The sequence below is a fragment of the Choloepus didactylus genome, chromosome 19 (genome assembly GCF_015220235.1).
Source record: "Choloepus didactylus isolate mChoDid1 chromosome 19, mChoDid1.pri, whole genome shotgun sequence".
Classification (NCBI taxonomy): Eukaryota; Metazoa; Chordata; class Mammalia; order Pilosa; family Megalonychidae; genus Choloepus; species Choloepus didactylus.
The window spans coordinates 15,914,970-15,937,356 of record NC_051325.1 but is presented as its reverse complement, the minus strand read 5'-3'; the positions used below and the strand labels follow the sequence as shown (position 1 = coordinate 15,937,356).

The following is a 22,387-nucleotide window of genomic DNA, read 5'->3' as shown; positions in this document are numbered from 1 at the left end:
TTTCAGCATCTATTGAGATGATCAATTGATTTTTCCCTTTTGACTTGTTAATGTGTTGTAATACATTGATTGATTTTCTTATGTTGAACCATCCTTGCATGCCTGGAATGAACCCCACTTGGTCATGGTGTATGATTTTTTTAATGTGTCTTTGGATTCGATTTGCAAGTATTTTGTTGAGGATTTTTGCATCTATATTCATTAGGGAGATTGGCCGGTAGTTTTCCTTTTTTGTAGCATCTTTGCCTGGTTTTAGTATTAAATTGATGTTAGCTTCATAAAATGAGTTAGGTAGTGTTCCATTTTCTTCAATGTTTTGAAAGAGTTTGAGTAAGATTGGTGTCAGTTCTTTCTGGAAAGTTTGGTAGAATTCCCCTGTGAAGCCATCTGGCCCTGGGCATTTATTTGTGGGAAGATTTTTGATGACTGATTGGATCTCTTTGCTTGTGATGGGTTGGTTGAGGTCTTCTATTTCTTCTCTGGTCAGTCTAGGTTGTTCATATGTTTCCAGGAAATTGTCCATTTCTTCTACATTATCCAGTTTGTTGCCATACAGTTGTTCATAGTATCCTCTTATAATTTTTTTAATTTCTTCAGGATCTGCAGTTATGTCACCTTTTTCATTCATTATTTTATTTATATGGGTCTTCTCTCTTTTTGATTTTGTCAGTCTAGCTAGGGGCTTGTCAATCTTGTTGATCTTCTCAAAGAACCAACTTTTGGTGATATTTATCCTCTCTATTGTTTTTTTGTTCTCTATGTCATTTATTTCTGCTTTAATCCTTGTTATTTCTTTTCTTGTACTTGGTTTAGGATTGGTTTGCTGTTCATTTTCTAGCTTTTGCAGTTGATCCATTAGTTCTTTGATTTTGGCTCTTTCTTCCTTTTTAATATATGCGTTTAGTGCTATAAACTTCCCCCTTAGCACTGCTTTTGCTGCATCCCATAGGTTTTGGTATGTTGTGTTCTCATTTTCGTTCGTCTCTATATATTTAGTAATTTCTCTTGCTATTTCTTCTTTAACCCACTGATTGTTTAGGAGTGTGTTGTTTAACATCCAGGTATTTGTGAATTTTCTAAGTCTCTGATGGTTGTTGACTTCTAATTGTATTCCATTGTGGTCAGAGAATGTGCTTTGAATAATTTCAATCTTTTTAAATTTATTGAGGCTTGTTTTATGTCCCAGCATATGATCTATTCTGGAGAAAGTTCCATGAGCACTAGAAAAGTATGTGTATCCTGGTGATTTGGGATGTAATGTCCTGTATATGTCTGTTAAATCTAATTCATTTATCAGATTGTTTAGGTTTTCAATTTCCTTATTGATCTTCTGTCTGGTTGATCTATCTATAGGAGAGAGTGATGTGTTGAAGTCTCCCACAATTATTGTGGAAACATCAATTGCTTCCTTTAGTTTTGCCAGTGTTTCTCTCATGTATTTTGTGGCACCTTGATTGGGTGCATAGACATTTACGATTGTTATTTCTTCTTGCTGAATTGCCCCTTTTATTAGTATGTAGTGGCCTTCTTTGTCTCTCAAAACATCCCTGCATTTGCAGTCTATTTTATCTGAGATTAATATTGCTACACCTGCTTTCTTTTGGCTGTAGCTTGCATGAAATATTTTTTTCCATCCTTTCACTTTCAGTTTCTTTGTGTCCCTGTGTCTAAGATGAGTCTCTTGTATGCAACATATTGATGGTTCATTTTTTTTGATCCATTCTGCGAATCTATATCTTTTAATTGGGGAGTTTAATCCATTTACATTCAACATTATAACCGTGAAGGCATTTCTTGAATCAGCCATCTTATCCTTTGGTTTATGTTTGTCATATTTTTCTCCTCTCTCTATTAATATCCTTTATTGTACACATACCGAATCTCTTTAGTACTGAACCTTTCTCCAAGTCTCTCTGTCCTTTCTTTGTTTCTCTGTGTGTAGGGCTTCCTTTAGTATCTCCAGTAGGGCAGGTCTCTTGTTAGCAAATTCTCTCAGCATTTGTTTGTCTGTGAAAAATTTAAGCTCTCCCTCAAATTTGAAGGAGAGCTTTGCTGGATAAAGTATTCTTGGCTGGAAATTTTTCTCACTCAGAATTTTAAATATATCGTGCCACTGCCTTCTTGCCTCCATGGTGGCTGCTGAGTAGTCACTACTTAGTCTTATGCTGTTTCCTTTGTATGTGGTGAATTGCTTTTCTCTTGCTGCTTTCAGAACTTGCTCCTTCTCTTCTGTGTTTGACAGTGTGATCAGTATATGTCTCGGAGTGGGTTTATTTGGATTTATTCTATTTGGGGTTCGCTGAGCATTTATGATTTGTGTATTTATGTTGTTTAGAAGATTTGGGAAGTTTTCCCCAACAATTTCTTTGAATACTCTTCCTAGACCTTTACCCTTTTCTTCCCCTTCTGGGACACCAATGAGTCTTATATTTGGGCGTTTCATATTATCTATCATATCCCTGAAGTCCATTTCGATTTTTTCAATTTTTTTCCCCATTCTTTCTTTTATGCTTTCATTTTCCATTCTGTCATCTTCGAGGTTACTGATTCGTTGTTCAACTTCCTCTAGTGTTGTACTGTGAGTGTCCAGAATCTTTTTAATTTGGTGAACAGTTTCTTTAATTTCCATAAGATCATCCATTTTTTTATTTAGTCTTGCAGTGTCTTCTTTATGCTCTTCTAGGGTCTTCTTGATTTCCTTTGTCTCCCGTACTATGGTCTCATTGTTCATCTTTAGTTCTTTGAGTAACTGCTCTAGGTGCTGTGTGTTTTCTGATCTTTTGGTTTGGGTACTTGGGCTTGGGTTATCCATATCGTCTGGTTTTTTCATATGCTTTATAATTTTCTGTTATTTTTGGCCTCGTGGCATTTGCTGAACTTGATAGGGTTCTTTTAGGATCTGTAGACCAATTGAAGTCCTTATCTCTAATTTATCAGATCTACAGCTTCGTGGAGTACACTTTCTCTAAATAACCAGCAGGTGGCGTCCACGAGCTACCTGTTCTCCACAAGCCAGTTCTCCCCTGCTTAGTCTTTTTGGTGAGTGGAGGAGTGAGTCTTGTGGGGTCCAATTGGTGTACCAAGCTTGCGTGTGTAGTTGGTGTTGCCTGCCCTGTATATGGGGCGTGTTTCTGGGCAGTCCGGGAGTCGGGGGTGGCTCTAACAATCAAATCTCCCTGGTGATCCTAGAGTTTTAAGGCTGCTGCAATAGTCTAATCGTTCAGTTCAGTCCTGCCACAGTTTGTCTCTGCCACTGACCCACAAGTCCTTGGTATTGGCGTATGGCTCCTGAGACTTGCAAGTGGGCCCCTCTTCCAGGCCGTGCACCCTGGGTCCTCTGTTGAGGGATGACTGTGCTATGTCACAGGTGAGTGCCGTCCCCCCAGGGCAGTTCTGGGCTGCTGGGCTGTGTAGGGAGGCTCCCAGTCTGCTGAAATGATGGCTGAATGGGGCTTTGTTAATTCACACTGCTCTACCTTCCCAACTCTGGGACAATCAGCTGAGGTTGCAGGGAAGGCTAATGTCCACGCCCAGTTTTGTGGTATGTGCCTGTTATTTGAAGCACTTCCGTCACACTGGGTTGTCTGGGGCAGTTCTGGGCTATGGGGCTGGCGATGGGCAGGAGTGTTTCCTGTCCACCAGGATGATGGCTGTGAGCGGACACCCCCCTTTTCTTGGGAAGTTGTGGTGTTTAGTGAATTTTCTCAGCCACTGGATTATTGCGTTTTGTCTCAGAGCTCTCCTAGTTCTGCTCTTGACTTGACCTGCCCAAATTGCAGGTCTTTGAAGCTTTCTGTATTGGGCTTCTTAGAGTAATTGTTTTAGAAAAAGAAAAAAGGATTAAAAAAAAAAAAAAAAAAGGGCCCTCCTCAGAGATCTAATGGGCTATTGAAATGCTAAGAGACAAAGCAACCAGGGCCATTAAGGAAAGGTCCACAGGGCAGAGAGATCAGCTTTTCTTCGGGATTTACATATGCGCCTCAGGGCTCTTCCCCTTTCTATGTTCACCAGAACTCCAAAAATCCTCCGCTTTTATTTTGGAGTTTTTCGTGTTGTTTTTTTTCTGTGCCTGTCTCCTCTCTGCTGGGCTGGCTGCTCTCAGATTCTCTGGTGTCTGGTCTCAGTCTATCTATGGTTGGAATTTGGATCAGCAGAATGAGTTTCCAATAAGGGCTGCCACTGCAGTTCTCCCTTCTCCTTCCCGGAGCTGATAGCCCCTCCTCCCACGGGACCGAGCCTGGCAGGGAGGGGCGCGGGTCCCCTGGCCGCAAAAACTTACAGATTTCGCTGATCTTAGCAGTTCCACGTTTTCATGAGTGTTGTATGAAGTATGCCCAAAGTCAGATTGCTCTGTGGTGTCCAGTCCACGCAGTTCCTGGCTTTCTACCTACTTTCCTGGAGGAGTAACTAAAACATACAGCTCACCAGTCTGCCATCTTGCCCCGCCTCTCCATTGTATTTTAAACATTCCAATCAGGCTTTTTTTTTTTTAGCTTCACCCACCAAAAAGTATACCTGTCAAAGTCACCAGTGATCTCCCTGTGGCTAAATGCCAAAATCAATTCCCAGCAACATTTTACATAGTTGATACTTCTTCTCCAAAATATCCTTTCACTTGGTTCCCCTTGGTTCCCAGATTTTTTTGTTTCATCCTACCTCCTGGCTCCCTTGCTGCTTCCTCCTCTTCTCCCACATACCCCTCAGTGCAAGGCCCTGGTTCAGTTCTTGGACCTCTCCTCTTTTCTGGCTATACTCTCTCCCTTTGTGGTCCCATCCACTGTCAACTCTTTAAATACCACCTCTTTGAAGTCTAGTCTAGACCTCTACCTTAAACTCCAAATTCATTCTCCTACTGTCTCCTTCACATTTCCCCATGGATGTCTAATGGGCATCCCAATGTTATATCCAACAACCAACTGATCATTTCCCCTACAGGTGCTCTACCCCAATGGAGTATGGATAATTCATTTAAGGAATTTAGTGCTGACAGGGAGAAGAGACATGGAAACTCCTTCCTTCAGATTGTTTAGGCTCAAAACCTTGGATTCATGCTTAACTCCTTTCTTGCTTTGACTCTCCATCTGCAGTGAGCAAATCTAGATGCTAACAATCTCCAGACCCCATATGTCCACCTTGGCCCAGGTCACCATCACACCTGGATGGTTGTAACTTTTGAGTGGTCCCTCTAAGGTATATTAATCAGTATAGCAATCAGAGGGAGCTTTTAAAATGTAAGCGAAGTCATGTCATGCAACTGCTCAAAACCCTCCAGTGGCTTCACATCTCAGTCAGTACTGAACATGGGTCCCCTCTCATTCACTCTTGGCCCTCGTCTCTACCAGTCTGTCCGAGGCACACCACACCAGCCACAGCAAACTGCCTCTCTTCCTTGACTATGTCATGCTGACTCTGGCATGAGGCCCTGTGCACTAGCTGTTCTCTTGCCTGCCGTGCTCTTTTCAAAGTTATCAACTTGGCTCGCTCCCCGATACCCTTCAGACTTTTTACTCCCAGTGACCCTATTTCTTAGTCCCAAATCCCACCCCATCTCTGGCACTTCTTTTCCCCTCCCATGATTTATTTCTTTTCCTATCACTTCCTGATGTACTTTGTGTTTTATTTATTAATTTAATGTACCCATCCTCTTCCTCTAGACTTGCATCTCAGTAAGGGCAGGTGTTTTTGTCTCAGTTCACTTCTGTGTCTCCAGTGTCTAGAATAGTGCCTGTCACACAGCAGGAGCTCAATAAATATTTACTGAAGGAATGAATAATTCCACCTCGTGTTTGTGGAGCTAATTCAGGGAGGAACAGGTGAGGCAGAATGGAACATTGGGAGATGGTCTGAGGAGACCCTGTCAGGAGGCCTTTGTCACTTTCCCACCTCCCAGCCCTTGTAGGGATGGAGAGTAACTGAGAAGGTTCTCAGAGGTCAGACCACTCGGCCTCGGTAATCGGTTTGATGTAGCAGGTAAGGAAGTCGTCATGGTGACTCTGAATGGGCACCTGGATGATAGGGAAGGTGCCTCTGTCACTCAGAAAGCTGAGGAGTGAGAAGGCACAGTACGTCTGGAAGGATTCTGGTTATTGATTGTTGCAAAACCAACTACCCCAAAACTTAGTGGCTTCAAAGAAAAACCATGCAGTTGTTCCTCACAATTCTTTGGATTTTCTGGGATCAGCTTGGTGTTACTTCTGAAGCTCTTTAAGTGTTGGCTGTGACTGCAGTCATTTAGGTTGGGACATCCAATATGGTTGCCTCACATATTTGGCATTTAATGGGTTGGCTGGGAGGCTGGGGTCACCTGGTATAGCTGGGCCTTGCTCTCTCTCCGTATGGTGTCAGGGCCTCTGCCTCTCTGGGTGGTCTCTGCAGCAGGCTAGTTGAACTTCTCAGATGGTGTTCTGGTTTGCTAATGCTGCCTTTTTTGCAAAACAGATTGGATTGGCTTTTATAAAGGGGTTTTTTTTGGTTACACAGTTACAGTCTTAAGGCCAAAGTGTCCAGGATAAGGCATCAACAGTCGGGTACCTTCACTGGAGGATGGCCAATGATGTCCAGAAAACCTCTGTTAGATCGGAAGGCACGTGGCTGGTGTCTGCTTGTTCCCAGGTGGTGTTTCAAAATGGTGTTCTCCAAAATGTTTCTCTTGGGGCGTTTTGTCCTCTTAGTTGCAGCTGCTCTTAAATGTCACTCTCAGTTGCTCTGAGGCCCTGTCTGTGAACTCTAGTGATCCAATTAACACCCACCCTGAATGGGTGGGGTAACACCTCCATGAAAATTATCCAATCAAATGTTCACTCACAGTTGATTGAGTCACATCTCCAGGGAAACAATCAAAGGATTCCAATCTAATCAACATTAATACTTGTGTCCCTACAAGATTGCATCAAAGAATTGGCTTTTTCTGGGGGACATAATACAGACCGGCACAGATGGTATCAAAGGGCTCCCGAAAGCTCTAGAGAAGAAGTGGTGTTGCCTTCTTAAGACTTAAACCTGCAACTGGCACAGTGTCACTTCTGCCACATTTATTGTTTAATGCAGGAACAGGATCAACCTGAAGGAGGGCCCGGTGTTTAATGCTGGAATAATTTGAACAACAAAATAAACAGTAGTAGCATTGTATTATAATCTGTAGGATAAAATATGAATCTGTACTGATAGAAATAAATATGTGCATACATAAACAAATGGAGGAAAAGGGTCAGCTCTTGCTTACAGAAGAATTAATGAATAGAGAAGGAAAGAGGAAAATAGAGCATTATTATTTGGCAAACACCATAGTAATTGCTGTTGCAAACAGGTTCTACCAGTGTATCCTAAAATTAGGGGGTGAAAGTTTGAAGAGAAGCAGGATATTTGTATAATCTCAAAGCATCTATCCCAAGGTATTTATTAATTATAAAGGGGAAAACAGTGACTTTACAGTGGAGAAACCCATCAGATACCACCTTAGCCAAGTGATGAGATCAAGGTTAGCATCACCTTTCTTGAGACACACCAATTTCATGAACCCCTTGATTAGATGCCCTGAAAATTGCCTCATATCCCTTTAGAGGTATTCTAACCCAAAAAAACTGAATAAGGGATATTGTATAAAATAACTGACCAGTATTCTTCAAAAGTGTAAGGTCATGAAAGAAAAGGAAGAGGAACTGTTATAGATTGGAGAAGATTAAAGATACATGGAGGGAGGCGGGGCAAGATGGCAGACTGGTGAGCTGTATGTTTTAGTTACTCCTCCAGGAAAGTAGGTAAAAAGCCAGGAACTGCGTGGACTGGACACCACAGAGCAATCTGTCTTTGGGCATACTTCATACAACACTCATGAAAACGTGGAACTGCTGAGATCAGCGAAATCTGTAAGTTTTTGCGGCCAGGGGACCCGCGCCCCTCCCTGCCAGGCTCAGTCCCGGGGGAGGAGGGGCTGTCAGCTCCAGGAAGGAGAAGGGAGAATTGCAGTGGCTGCTCTCATCGGAAACTCATTCTACTGATTCAAACTCCAACCATAGATAGACTGAGGCCAGACACCAGAGACTCTGAGAGCAGCCAGCCCAGCAGAGAGGAGACGGGCATAGAAGGAAAACAACACGAGAAGCTCCAAAGTAAAAGCAGAGGATTTTTGGAGTTCTGGTGAACACAGAAAGGGGAAGGGCGGAGATCAGGCCTTGAGGCGCATATGCAAATCCCGAAGCAAGGCTGATCTCTCTGCCCAGGGCACCTTTCCTTAATGGCCCTGGTTGCTTTGTCTATTAGCATTTCAATAACCCATTAGATCTCTGAGGAGGGCCGTTTTTTTTTTTTTTTTTTTTTTTTTTTTTTTTAAATCCTTTTTGCTTTTTTCTAAAACAATTACTCTAAGAAGCTCAATACAGAAAGCTTCAAAGAATTGAAATTTGGGCACGTCAAGTCAAGAGCAGAAATAAGAGAGCTCTGAGACAAAAGGCAATAATCCAGTGGCTGAGAAAATTCACTAAACAACACAACTTCCCAAGAAAAGGGGGGTGTCCGCTCACAGCCACCATCCTGGTGGACAGGAAACACTCCTGCCCATCGCCAGCCCCATAGCCCAGAGCTGCCCCAGACAACCCAGTGTGACGGAAGTGCTTCAAATAACAGGCACACACCACAAAACTGGGCGTGGACATTAGCCTTCCCTGCAACCTCAGCTGAATGTCCCAGAGCTGGGAAGGGGGAGCAGTGTGAATTAACAGAGCCCCATTCAGCCATCATTTGAGCAGACTGGGAGCCTCCCAACACAGCCCAGCAGCCCAGAACTGCCCTGGGGGGACGGCACTCACCTGTGACATAGCACAGTCATCCCTCAACAGAGGACCCGGGGTGCACAGCCTGGAAGAGGGGCCCACTTGCAAGTCTCAGGAGCCATACGCCAATACCAAAGACTTGTGGGTCAGTGGCAGAGACAAACTGTGGCAGGACTGAACTGAAGGATTAGACTATTGCAGTAGCTTTAAAACTCTAGGATCATCAGGGAGATTTGATTGTTAGGGCCACCCCCCCTCCCCGACTGCCCAGAAACATGCCCCACATACAGGGCAGGCAACACCAACTACACACACAAGCTTGGGACACCAATTGGGCCCCACAAGACTCACTCCCCCACTCACCAAAAAGGCTAAGCAGGGGAGATCTGGCTTGTGGAGAACAGGTGGCTCGTGGACGCCACCTGCTGGTTAGTTAGAGAAAGTGTACTCCACGAAGCTGTAGATCTGATAAATTAGAGATAAGGACTTCAACTGGTCTACAAACCCTAAAAGAACCCTATCAAGGACAGCAAATGCCACGAGGCCAAAAACAACAGAAAATTATAAAGCATATGAAAAAACCAGACGATATGGATAACCCAAGCCCAAGCACCCAAATCAAAAGACCAGAAGAGACACACCTAGAGCAGCTACTCAAAGAACTAAAGATGAACAATGAGACCCTAGTACGGGATATGAAGGAAATCAAGAAGACCCTAGAAGAGCATAAAGAACACATTGCAAGACTAAATAAAAAAATGGATGATCTTATGGAAATTAAAGAAACTGTTGACCAAATTAAAAAGATTCTGGACACTCATAGTACAAGACTAGAGGAAGTTGAACAACGAATCAGTGACCTGGAAGATGACAGAATGGAAAATGAAAGCATAAAAGAAAGAATGGGGAAAAAAATTGAAAAACTCGAAATGGACCTCAGGGATATGATAGATAATATGAAGCGTCCGAATATAAGACTCATTGGTGTCCCAGAAGGGGAAGAAAAGGGTAAAGGTCTAGGAAGAGTATTCAAAGAAATTGTTGGGGAAAACTTCCCAAATCTTCTAAACAACATAAATACACAAATCATAAATGCTCAGCGAACTCCAAATAGAATAAATCCAAAAAAACCCACTCCGAGACATATACTGATCACACTGTCAAACATAGAAGAGAAGGAGCAAGTTCTGAAAGCAGCAAGAGAAAAGCAATTCACCACATACAAAGGAAACAGCATAAGACTAAGTAGTGACTACTCAGCAGCCACCATGGAGGCGAGAAGGCAATGGCACGATATATTTAAAATTCTGAGAGAGAGGAATTTCCAGCCAAGAATACTTTATCCAGCAAAGCTCTCCTTCAAATTTGAGGGAGAGCTTAAATTTTTCACAGACAAAGAAATGCTGAGAGAATTTGCTAACAAGAGACCTGCCCTACTGGAGATACTAAAGGGAGCCCTACAGACAGAGAAACAAAGACAGGACAGAGAGACTTGGAGAAAGGTTCAGTACTAAAGAGATTCGGTATGGGTACAATAAAGGATATTAATAGAGAGAGGGAAAAATATGGCAAACATAATCCAAAGGATAAGATGGCCGATTCAAGAAATGCCTTCACGGTTTTAACGTTGAATGTAAATGGATTAAACTCCCCAATTAAAAGATATAGATTCGCAGAATGGATCAAAAAAAATGAACCATCAATATGTTGCATACAAGAGACTCATCTTAGACACAGGGACACAAAGAAATTGAAAGTGAAAGGATGGAAAAAAATATTTCATGCAAGCTACAGCCAAAAGAAAGCAGGTTGTAGCAATATTAATCTCAGATAAAATAGACTTCAAATGCAGGGATGTTTTGAGAGACAAAGAAGGCCACTACATACTAATAAAAGGGGCAATTCAGCAAGAAGAAATAACAATCGTAAATGTCTATGCACCCAATCAAGGTGCCACAAAATACATGAGAGAAACATTGGCAAAACTAAAGGAAGCAATTGATGTTTCCACAATAATTGTGGGAGACTTCAACACATCACTCTCTCCTATAGATAGATCAACCAGACAGAAGACCAATAAGGAAATTGAAAACCTAAACAATCTGATAAATGAATTAGATTTAACAGACATCTACAGGACATTACATCCCAAATCACCAGGATACACATACTTTTCTAGTGCTCACGGAACTTTCTCCAGAATAGATCATATGCTGGGACATAAAACAAGCCTCAATAAATTTAAAAAGATTGAAATTATTCAAAGCACATTCTCTGACCACAATGGAATACAATTAGAAGTCAATAACCATCAGAGACTTAGAAAATTCACAAATACCTGGAGGTTAAACAACACACTCCTAAACAATCAGTGGGTTAAAGAAGAAATAGCAAGAGAAATTGCTAAATATATAGAGACGAATGAAAATGAGAACACAACATACCAAAACCTATGGGATGCAGCAAAAGCAGTGCTAAGGGGGAAATTTATAGCACTAAACGCATATATTAAAAAGGAAGAAAGAGCCAAAATCAAAGAACTAATGGATCAACTGAAGAAGCTAGAAAATGAACAGCAAACCAATCCTAAACCAAGTAGAAGAAAAGAAATAACAAGGATTTAAAGCAGAAATAAATGACATAGAGAACAAAAAAACAATAGAAAGGATAAATATCACCAAAAGTTGGTTCTTTGAGAAGATCAACAAGATTGACAATCCCCTAGCTAGACTGACAAAATCAAAAAGAGAGAAGACCCATATAAACAAAATAATGAATGAAAAAGGTGACATAACTGCAGATCCTGAAGAAATTAAAAAAATTATAAGAGGATATTATGAACAACTGTATGGCAACAAACTGGATAATGTAGAAGAAATGGACAATTTCCTGGAAACATACGAACAACCTAGACTGACCAGAGAAGAAATAGAAGACCTCAACCAACCCATCACAAGCAAAGAGATCCAATCAGTCATCAAAAATCTTCCCACAAATAAATGCCCAGGGCCAGATGGCTTCACAGGGGAATTCTACCAAACTTTCCAGAAAGAACTGACACCAATCTTACTCAAACTCTTTCAAAACATTGAAAAAAATGGAACACTACCTAACTCATTTTATGAAGCTAACATCAATCTAATACCAAAACCAGGCAAAGATGCTACAAAAAGGAAAACTACCGACCAATCTCCCTAATGAATATAGATGCAAAAATCCTCAACAAAATACTTGCAAATCGAATCCAAAGACACATTAAAAAATCATACACCATGACCAAGTGGGGTTCATTCCAGGCATGCAAGGATGGTTCAACATCAGAAAAACAATCAATGTATTACAACACATTAAAAACTCGAAAGGGAAAAATCAATTGATCATCTCAATAGATGCTGAAAAAGCATTTGACAAAATCCAACATCCCTTTTTGATAAAAACACTTCAAAAGGTAGGAATTGAAGGAAACTTCCTCAACATGATAAAGAGCATATATGAAAAACCCACAGCCAGCATAGTACTCAATGGTGAGAGACTGAAAGCCTTCCCTCTAAGATCAGGAACAAGACAAGGATGCCCGCTGTCACCACTGTTATTCAACATTGTGCTGGAAGTGCTAGCCAGGGCAATCCGGCAAGACAAAGAAATAAAAGGCATCCAAATTGGAAAAGAAGAAGTAAAACTGTCATTGTTTGCAGATGATATGATCTTATATCTAGAAAACCCTGAGAAATCAACGATACAGCTACTAGAGCTAATAAACAAATTTAGCAAAGTAGCGGGATACAAGATTAATGCACATAAGTCAGTAATGTTTCTATATGCTAGAAATGAACAAACTGAAGAGACACTCAAGAAAAAGATACCATTTTCAATAGCAACTAAAAAAATCAAGTACCTAGGAATAAACTTAACCAAAGATGTAAAAGACCTATACAAAGAAAACTACATAACTCTACTAAAAGAAATAGAAGGGGACCTTAAAAGATGGAAAAATATTCCATGTTCATGGATAGGAAGGCTAAATGTCATTAAGATGACAATTCTACCCAAACTCATCTACAGATTCAATGCAATCCCAATCAAAATTCCAACAACCTACTTTGCAGACTTGGAAAAGCTAGTTATCAAATTTATTTGGAAAGGGAAGATGCCTCGAATTGCTAAAGACACTCTAAAAAAGAAAAATGAAGTGGGAGGACTTACACTCCCTGACTTTGAAGCTTATTATAAAGCCACAGTTGCCAAGACAGCATGGTACTGGCACAAAGATAGACATATAGATCAATGGAATCGAATTGAGAATTCAGAGATAGACCCTCAGATCTATGGCCGACTGATCTTTGATAAGGCCCCCAAAGTCACCGAACTGAGCCATAATGGTCTTTTCAACAAATGGGGCTGGGAGAGTTGGATATCCATATCCAAAAGAATGAAAGAGGACCCCTACCTCACCCCCTACACAAAAATTAACTCAAAATGGACCAAAGATCTCAATATAAAAGAAAGTACCATAAAACTCCTAGAAGATAATGTAGGAAAACATCTTCAAGACCTTGTATTAGGAGGCCACTTCCTAGACTTTACACCCAAAGCACAAGCAACAAAAGAGAAAATAGATAAATGGGAACTCCTCAAGCTTAGAAGTTTCTGCACCTCAAAGGAATTTCTCAAAAAGGTAAAGAGGCAGCCAACTCAATGGGAAAAAATTTTTGGAAACCATGTATCTGACAAAAGACTGATATCTTGCATATACAAAGAAATCCTACAACTCAATGACAATAGTACAGACAGCCCAATTATAAAATGGGCAAAAGATATGAAAAGACAGTTCTCTGAAGAGGAAATACAAATGACCAAGAAACACATGAAAAAATGTTCAGCTTCACTAGCTATTAGAGAGATGCAAATTAAGACCACAATGAGATACCATCTAACACCGGTTAGAATGGCTGCCATTAAACAAACAGGAAACTACAAATGCTGGAGGGGATGTGGAGAAATTGGAACTCTTATTCATTGTTGGTGGGACTGTATAATGGTTCAGCCACTCTGGAAGTCAGTCTGGCAGTTCCTTAGAAAACTAGATATAGAGCTACCATTCGATCCAGCGATTGCACTCCTCGGTATATACCCGGAAGATCGGAAAGCAGTGACACGAACAGATATCTGCACGCCAATGTTCATAGCAGCATTATTCACAATTGCCAAGAGATGGAAACAACCCAAATGTCCTTCAACAGATGAGTGGATAAATAAAATGTGGTATATACACACGATGGAATACTACGCGGCAGTAAGAAGGAACGATCTGGTGAAACATATGACAACATGGATGAACCTTGAAGACATAATGCTGAGCGAAATAAGCCAGGCACAAAAAGAGAAATATTATGTGCTACCACTAATGTGAACTTTGAAAAATGTAAAACAAATGGTTTATAATGTAGAATGTAGGGGAACTAGCAGTAGAGAGCAATTAAGGAAGGGGGAACAATAATCCAGGAAGAACAGATAAGCTATTTAACGTTCTGGGGATGCCCAGAAATGACTATGGTCTGTTAATTTCTGATGGTTGTAGTAGGAACAAGTTCACTGAAATGTTGCTATATTATGTAACTTTCTTGGGGTAAAGTAGGAACATGTTGGAAGTTAAGCAGTTATCTTAGGTTAGTTGTCTTTTTCTTACTCCCTTGCTATGGTCTCTTTGAAATGCTCTTTTATTGTATGTTTGTTTTCTTTTTAACTTTTTTTTTCATACAGGTGATTTGAAAAAAGAAGGGAAAGTTAAAAAAAAAAAAAAAGAAAAAAGAAAAAAGACAAACAAGGGGAAAAAAAAAAAAAAAAAGATGTAGTGCCCCCTTGAGGAGCCTGTGGAGAATGCAGGGGTATTCGCCTACCCCACCTCCATGGTTGCTAACATGACCACAGACATAGGGGACTGGTGGTTTGATGGGTTGAGCTCTCTACCATAAGTTTTACCCTTGGGAAGACGGTTGCTGCAAAGGAGAGGCTAGGCCTCCCTGTATTTGTGCCTAGGAGTCTCCTCCTGAATGCCTCTTTGTTGCTCAGATGTGGCCCTCTCTCTCTGGCTAAGCCAACTTGAAAGGTGAAATCACTGCCCTCCCCCCTACGTGGGATCAGACACCCAGGGAAGTGAATCTCCCTGGCAACGTGGAATATGACTCCTAGGGAGGAATGTAGACCTGGCACCGTGGGACGGAGAACATCTTCTTGACCAAAAGGGGGATGTGAAAGGAAATGAAATAAGCTTCAGTGGCAGAGAGATTCCAAAAGGAGCCGAGAGGTCACTCTGGTGGGCACTCTTATGCACACTTTAGACAACCCTTTTTAGGTTCTAAAGAATTGGGGTAGCTGGTGGTGGATACCTGAAACTATCAAACTACAACCCAGAACCCATGAATCTCGAAGACAGTTGTATAAAATGTAGCTTATGAGGGGGTGACAATGGGATTGGGAAAGCCATAAGGACCAAACACCACTTTGTCTAGTTTATGGATGGATGTGTAGAAAAGTAGGGGAAGGAAACAAACAGACAAAGGTACCCAGTGTTCTTTTTTACTTCAATTGCTCTTTTTCACTCTAATTATTATTCTTGTTATTTTTGTGTGTGTGCTAATGAAGGTGTCAGGGATTGATTTAGGTGATGAATGTACAACTATGTAATGGTACTGTAAACAATCGAAAGTACAATTTGTTTTGTATGACTGCGTGGTATGTGGATATATCTCAATAAAATGATGATTTAAAAAAAAAAAAAAAAAAAAGAGTAAAGCTTCTGTCCAAGATGAAGTAACAAAGATCAGATTTATCATTTCACCTGAAACTACTGAAACAAACAAACCAACAAACAAATCCACAAACAATGATTTTTCAAGACACTGGGTATCAGGAAACAAAGGACAGTGTTCTTGGGGAGACGATAAACAGAAGATGAGTCCTATGATTGCCTCAGGGTAGAGACTTGAGATAGTTTTCAGGTAGTGGCATGGAAAGGGAACTTAGGAAGAGCGCAAAAAAAAAAAAAAAAAGATACATGGAAAGCAAATGCAACATGGGAACCTAGATTGGACCATAGGCCAGAAAAAGGACATTAGTGGAAAAACTGTGAAAAGACCTGTACTTTAGTTAATAGTGTTATACCAGTGTTTAATTCCCTGATTTTGAAAATTGTGCTGTGGTTTTGTTAGATGTTATCCTTAGGGGAAACTGGGTGAAAGATATATAGGAATTTTTATTTTTGCAACTCCTCTGTAAGTCTAAATTCAGTTCAAAATTTAAAGGTTTTTAAAAAATCCATCAACCCTATTTTCTCGAGTGAGGTTTTCTTTAGTGAAGAATGGGTGTTGAATTTTGTTAAAGAATATTCCAACATGTATGGAGGCAATCATGATTTTTTTCCTTAGGTATATTAGTGCAGCGTATTGTAGTAACTGATTTCCTAATATTGAACCAGTCTTGCATTCCTCGGTGTTGTAGTTTCCTCATGGCTAAAGCAAATGTCATACAGTGGATTGGCTTAAACCACGGGAATTTATTGACTTACGGTTTTGAGGCAAGGAGAAGTCCAAAATTGAGGCGTCATCAAGGCAATGGTTTCTCCCTGAAGACTGGTGTTTTGGGGCTGGCTGCCTGTGCTCGTGGTCCTTGACTTTTTTGTCACATGGCAGCCTCTCCTGGCCCCTCTCTCTGACCTTCAGGCCTGAAGTAACCTCATCAGAAGGTTCTATTTACAAGAGTTCAAACCCACAGGAATAGAGTTAAGTGTAAGAGTGTGTTTTTCTGGAGTACATAGCTCCAAACCACTACCTGGGTCAATCCCATTTGTCATGGTGAAGTATTTTCTTTTTGTGCTGTTGGAGTCTCTTCAACTAATTTTTTTTTTTTTTTTTTTTTTTTTTTTTTTTTTTTTTTTGTGGGGTGAGGCATTTCCTTTTTGACCAAAAAGCTGTGGTGCCCAGTGCGCGGGGTGAATCTCCACGTCTGTTCACCTTGCTCTTTTTACCACTTGGTCCTGACCACAGAGAGAGTGAAGTGTTTTCACTAAAATTTTATTTAGAATTTTGCTTCAATATTCATAAGTGATATTGGTATATATGTTCTTTCGAACTGTCATTATCAAGTTTAGGTATCAATGTTAAACTTGCTTTAAAAAATGGGGACGTTTTCCTTCATCTTCAGTGTTCTGGGGCATTATTTGGAGCATTGAGACTATTTGGTTTGAAGGTTTGGTAGAATTTTCTTTGACCACCTGGACTTAGTGCCTTGTGGGATAGTTCTTGGGCAACCTATATTCTAGGGAAATTGGTCTGTTTCAGCTTTCTTTCTCTAATGGGGTCAGTTTTGGAAATTGTATTTCCCTGAGCAGTTACTTATTTCATCTAAATTTACAAATTTATTTGCATCCAAGTCTGCAAAATAGTCTTATATGTATTAAAAAAAAAGCTTTCTTTGTGATTGCATAGTTAACTTTTCCCCTTTGCCATTTCTTATTTTGAATGTTTTTGTTCTCTCCCCTTTTTCCTTGATTAAGTTAGCTCGTGTTTATTTTGTTAATTGTTTTTAAGAAATTAGGATTTTGACTTGTTAGATCTCCTTTTTTCTATTCATTAATTTCTACTTTCATCTTTATTTTCTCCCTTATGCTTTCTTTTGGTTTATTTACAAGCTCTTTGAGCTGGGAATTTAATTCATTTATTGTCATTTTTTCATTCTTATTTATTGAAGACTATAAATTTTCCTCACCCTGCTGCTTTCCACACAGATATAGTGTTTTCTTTATAATTTTTTTTTTTTTTTAGAAATTCTGTAATCTCATTTGTGTTTTTTATTAGAAACACCAAGAGTTGTTTATTAGAAGGTTAGTTTATTTTCAGGTGGAAGGGTTTTGTGTGTTTTTTAATTAATAATTCCTACTCCTCTGTCTCTCTTCTCCTCCCATTTTTAGTGGCATTTCTATTTTATCAAGACATACAGCATATCTGTTGACATATATATTTTTTCCATTCTCTTCCTGACCTTTAAGTTCTAGTTCTACAGTTATGTATATTAAATGCTCACCATCAGTCCCTTTGCTGAAGTATCCCCTGTCATGTCATAGTTAAAAATGATATTCGTCTTCTAGTAAATCCCTCATAAAGGGCTCATGGCTATCGAATACCCCGAGCTCTTGCAAGTATTTTTCGATAGCCTTATTACTTGAAGGATCCCTTGGCTGGATATAAAATCTTTGATTCACAGTATCTTTCCTTAAGTTTCTTGTGAATGTAGCTCCATTGTTGACTTGCTTTGAATGATGTTTTTGAGAAATCTGATGAAAGTCTGATACTTTTTACCTAGAGTACTTTAGGATTTTTTTATTCCCCTCTTTAAAGTCTAATAGATTTTCTAGAGTATGTTGCCAGCAGGTGAAAAGCCAGTTACATGCAGGTCTCACCCATGTGCATGCCTTCTTTCAAGGGTCATATTCTCTCCAGTTACTAACTTTGATTGCAGAATTTTTAACTAGTTGCTTTTTATAGTTTTATAGGGTTTATAGTTATTAGCAGGATTAGTTTGATATAAGCTATTCCACCAGTATCAAAATCTAATGCTACTGGTTTTTCAAAAATTCAATGATTTTGTTCTTTAAAAAATAGTTTCTTCTGTTTTCCTTGCTTACCATTTTTGTTTTCCTCTGGCTTTCTGGAATTGAATGCAAGTGAAAACAATGAGGTCTGGTTTGTTTGTTTTTTAACCCAGTGCATTGGTAATTTTAAAAATTGGTGGAGTCACATATCAAAAATGCAAGAAGCAGTACTCATTTGTGATTGTTGGGATTGTAAATTGGTATGGCTTTGGGAGGGCAGTTCAGCAGTGTAAATGGTTGTTTAATATTAAACCCAATAATTCCATACCCTTGTCACTCATACAAATGTACAGACATGTACAAAAAAGTGTTGGTTGTAACCTTGCTGGTAATAAAGAAACAGTATAATCTCAACTGATAGAGGAATACTTCATTAAAGAAAATACGGTCTGCTCATAGAAAGAGTACGAGAGTATTAAAAAGAATGGAGTTAGGCCTGAGTGCCAGTCTGCAAATAGCCCTAGGGTTTCTGGTAGGGCCTGGGTAGTATCTCTAAATAAGGAATATGTCCAACTGATGCTTATGTGTTCTGAGAACAGTGGTGAGAACCAAGGTCATCCTTGTTTAAATGAGAACAAGTCACAGAACCGTGCAGATGTTTTCCGTTTATGGGAAAATAACATTATTTGCACGTGTACATAAATATGGATAAAAATGAATAAACAAAGGTATAAATCAAAGAGTACTCACTAGCACTTACCCTGGGGAGGGCTGTGGGTCTAAGGCAGGGTCCAGAAAGAGAACTATACTTTTTACTTTATATTTCTAACTTCTCTGGATTCTTTCCAACATTACCCTGCTAATTATATGTGCAATTAAATATAATGGAATTGAACCACAAAAATAAGTTTCTTTATCTTCTCTTATGGGTGATTTGCAGTTTTATTTCATTTCCTTGACCACTTCATCCAAATCATATTTATTAGTTTAACCTGAACTATCATGCTTTATTATTTAAAAATTAATAATTCATTCTTCTGGCCAGTTTTTGTCCATAATGATTGCTTTCAGTTTCACTGATTTTATTCTCACCACAGTGTTTTCCTAGTACCCAATTAAAACTTGTACACCTTTTACTTTTTATTTGTTTGATTTTTCTTTTTGTTTATCTGTTAGGTTTTTAATGAAAAATTATCAAAATTTCCAGTATAATTAACATCCTTCCATGCATTGTCTTGATTTAACAGTTTTTTAATACTTTGTCATATTTGCTGCACCCATGTTTTTAGTGGTGTTTAAGTATTTTTAAATATCTTTTTGTTAAAAAATGGAAAATTATCAAATATATTCAAAAGAAGCGAGAATAATATAATCAACTACCACCCAGCTTTAACAGTCATCATCACGTGACAATCTTGTTTCATTTTTCTTTGTCTTATTTTTTTCTGAGATGCTTTCAAAGCATATCCTAGACATCATTTTCATCCACAAATATGTAAATAAATATGTATTTCTTTAGAAAGCAACCTCAACACCATTTTCACAATCCTCCAAATGATGGGTTACCATCATCTCTAACACCATCTGCTCTTGAGTTAATACTCACACTTCCTTGATGGCCCCCAAAATGTTCCCCTACATATGGCTTGTTGGGATCAGGAGAACTTGACAAAGGCCTGGCTCTCTGGGTCTTTTTCCAGGGCCCTAGGAGAGAACCCTAATGCTGCAGTCCCAGCTGTGGGGATGGAGAGCAGGCCCCACTTCCCTCAAAGGGAGAGCATTTATTTCCCCTGACCACTCGGTCATTTCTGTTTTCCTTTCCCAGAGCTGCCGTCTGTGATATCAGACCAGGAGACATGACCGCAGGGTCCCAGCGAGCCAGCGGAGAGGTGAGTGTTCCCTGCATTTCCACCGTGGCTGTCAAAGGACGGCACCTTCACTTCTCCTGCCCCAGCTTCCTGGTCAGTACCTGGCAGCGTCCAGCTCCGGTCTGGTGTGTCTCGTCTTACCCGCAGCCCTGCCTCAGCATCCCTTTCTCTTCTACCCATGACTCGGCCCTTCACCAAATTGTTAACTCTGAACACCACAGGATTCCACAATGCAGGGTGGCGTTCACAGTCCTTTGTTTGCCTTCACGCCTTCTGCAGGCTAGTGCACCCCACCTGCTCTGTATTCTACACCGGGCGCCTTTTGTTCTTCCCTGGTGGTCCTCCCTGCCCTGATCGCAGGCTTCCTCTCTTCCTTTGCCCACCTCCCCTGCTCCTCACCTGCTTCACCTAGGATGCCTAGCCCCTTGCATCTTCCCTGGATTGCTGCCCGCCCTTCAAAACCAAATCCTAGGCCTGTCTCATAAACCCTTGCTGACCTCTCTATCCCAGGGACTTATCCATTTTGAAACTCCTTGACCCAGTGATTTGAAACCTCGACTGTACCTGGGAGTGTTAAAATAAAATGATTTCCGGCCCCACCCCCAGAGAGTCCAATTTAATTGGTTTGGGGTGGGGCCTGGGTATTATCTGTAATTGCAGAAAATGCCCAGCGATTCTTAAGTGCTGTGAGAAGGGTGGTTTCTGCTTTTCCATTTATGATGGTGCACGTCAGGCCTGGCTGGGCCTTGTGACTGATGGGACTGTCGTGTGGGGCAGGGAGGTTTAAAAGCCATTCCAAAGGCCACCCAGGGTGGGAAGAGGGAGCTGGCAGGTCACGGGTAATCTAAGGGAGGGCTGCCAAGAAGGAAGAACCTGGGGAAGGCACCACAAAGGCTTAGTGGCAAAACACAGGGTCTGGCAGCTGAGGCATGATGGTGGCAGAGGAGCAAATCCCCAGGGGCTCAGGCAGGGAACTTGAGAGGGTGGGGCTGACCAGGTCAGGCCTCAGCAAGCTGCAGGTTGCACGTGTAGGCTGATAGCAACAGCCAGGCTTCACCTCCAGCCAGGTGGTGGAGGAGGCAAAAAGAGGAAACCTGGGCAGGGGGGTGAGAACATGTGGAAATGAATTTTGGGTTCACGAGTTTGGGAAGGTCCCCCCTTGGCACCCACAGTGTGCAGCAGGCAGTGGTCAGGGTTTCTTCACATTGATTAACTTGTTCACTGTACTGGTACACATCATTCACCAATGAGAAACTGAGGCTTCAAGAGGTCAAGGAACCAGCCAAGGTCACGCTAGTTGGCAGGAGAGGCAGACCCCAAACCAGGCAGTTTGGGTCACGTCCCTGCTCTTCCCCACTCCCTGCTTGTGCCTCTGAGGCCTGAGAAGGGCAAGAAGCCATGAGATGTAGTTGGAAAAGACTGAGTTGTAGTTTAGTCCATGCCATTTTTGAACTGTATGAACTTGAGTCACTTGGATGCTTCAACACTAACGTCACTGTCCAGATTATTTAATCTTTTAAATTCTTAAAGCTCAGAAAGTCGGCTTTGCTTTACTGTTTAGTTTTTACATGTCATCTGCTCTTCTCTCTGCCTGGATTTAAGGTTCCCCAAAGTTAGGGACTCTGTTTTATACATGTGTACCCCAAACGGCCCGCTCAGGACCTTGAATATGTGGTTTGCAAATCTGCTAGCTGCATAGGGAGAGATGTTTAAGGGGCATGGAACTTCAGGGTCCCAGTCAAAGGCAGGATCTAGCTCTCTCACGTATGCTCGCCCCTTCCCCTGAGCCATGGGCAAGGCTGGCTTTTGGGTGAGCAGGGCTGTTGTGTTGCAGGCACACATGGCGTTCAGAGACGTGGCTGTGGATTTCTCCCAGGAGGAGTGGAGGCTGTTGAGCTCTGCTCAGAGGACCCTGTACCGGGAGGTGATGCTGGAGAACTACGGCAACCTGGTCTCGCTGGGTAAGGATGGCTTCTGGGGTTTTAGGCTACAACTGAGGCAATCATCTTGCTTTCCGTTGGGCTCAAAACCAAACACATTCTGTTCCGTTTCCCCAGGGAAAATCTGGATTTTGTGGTGTTGAAACTGGGTGGTCTGTGTGTGTGTGTGTTGTATGATGCTCTGCATTTCTAGACCTTTTATCCTAGGCTAGGTTCTCTTCCTAG

General features: G+C 41.0%; 1 protein-coding gene across 3 annotated transcripts in view; it reads left to right on the top strand.

The window, feature by feature from the left end:
• Positions 1-22,387, top strand: part of ZNF133 (zinc finger protein 133) — a 40,823-nt gene that overhangs the window by 7,077 nt on the left and 11,359 nt on the right. For all 3 annotated transcript variants that reach the window (XM_037811221.1, XM_037811222.1, XM_037811223.1), the window contains 2 exons: positions 20,180-20,243; positions 22,057-22,183. In XM_037811221.1, the coding sequence (XP_037667149.1) occupies positions 20,211-20,243; positions 22,057-22,183 (160 nt within the window). In that variant the 5' untranslated portion in view covers positions 20,180-20,210. The remainder of the gene's footprint in view (positions 1-20,179; positions 20,244-22,056; positions 22,184-22,387) is intronic.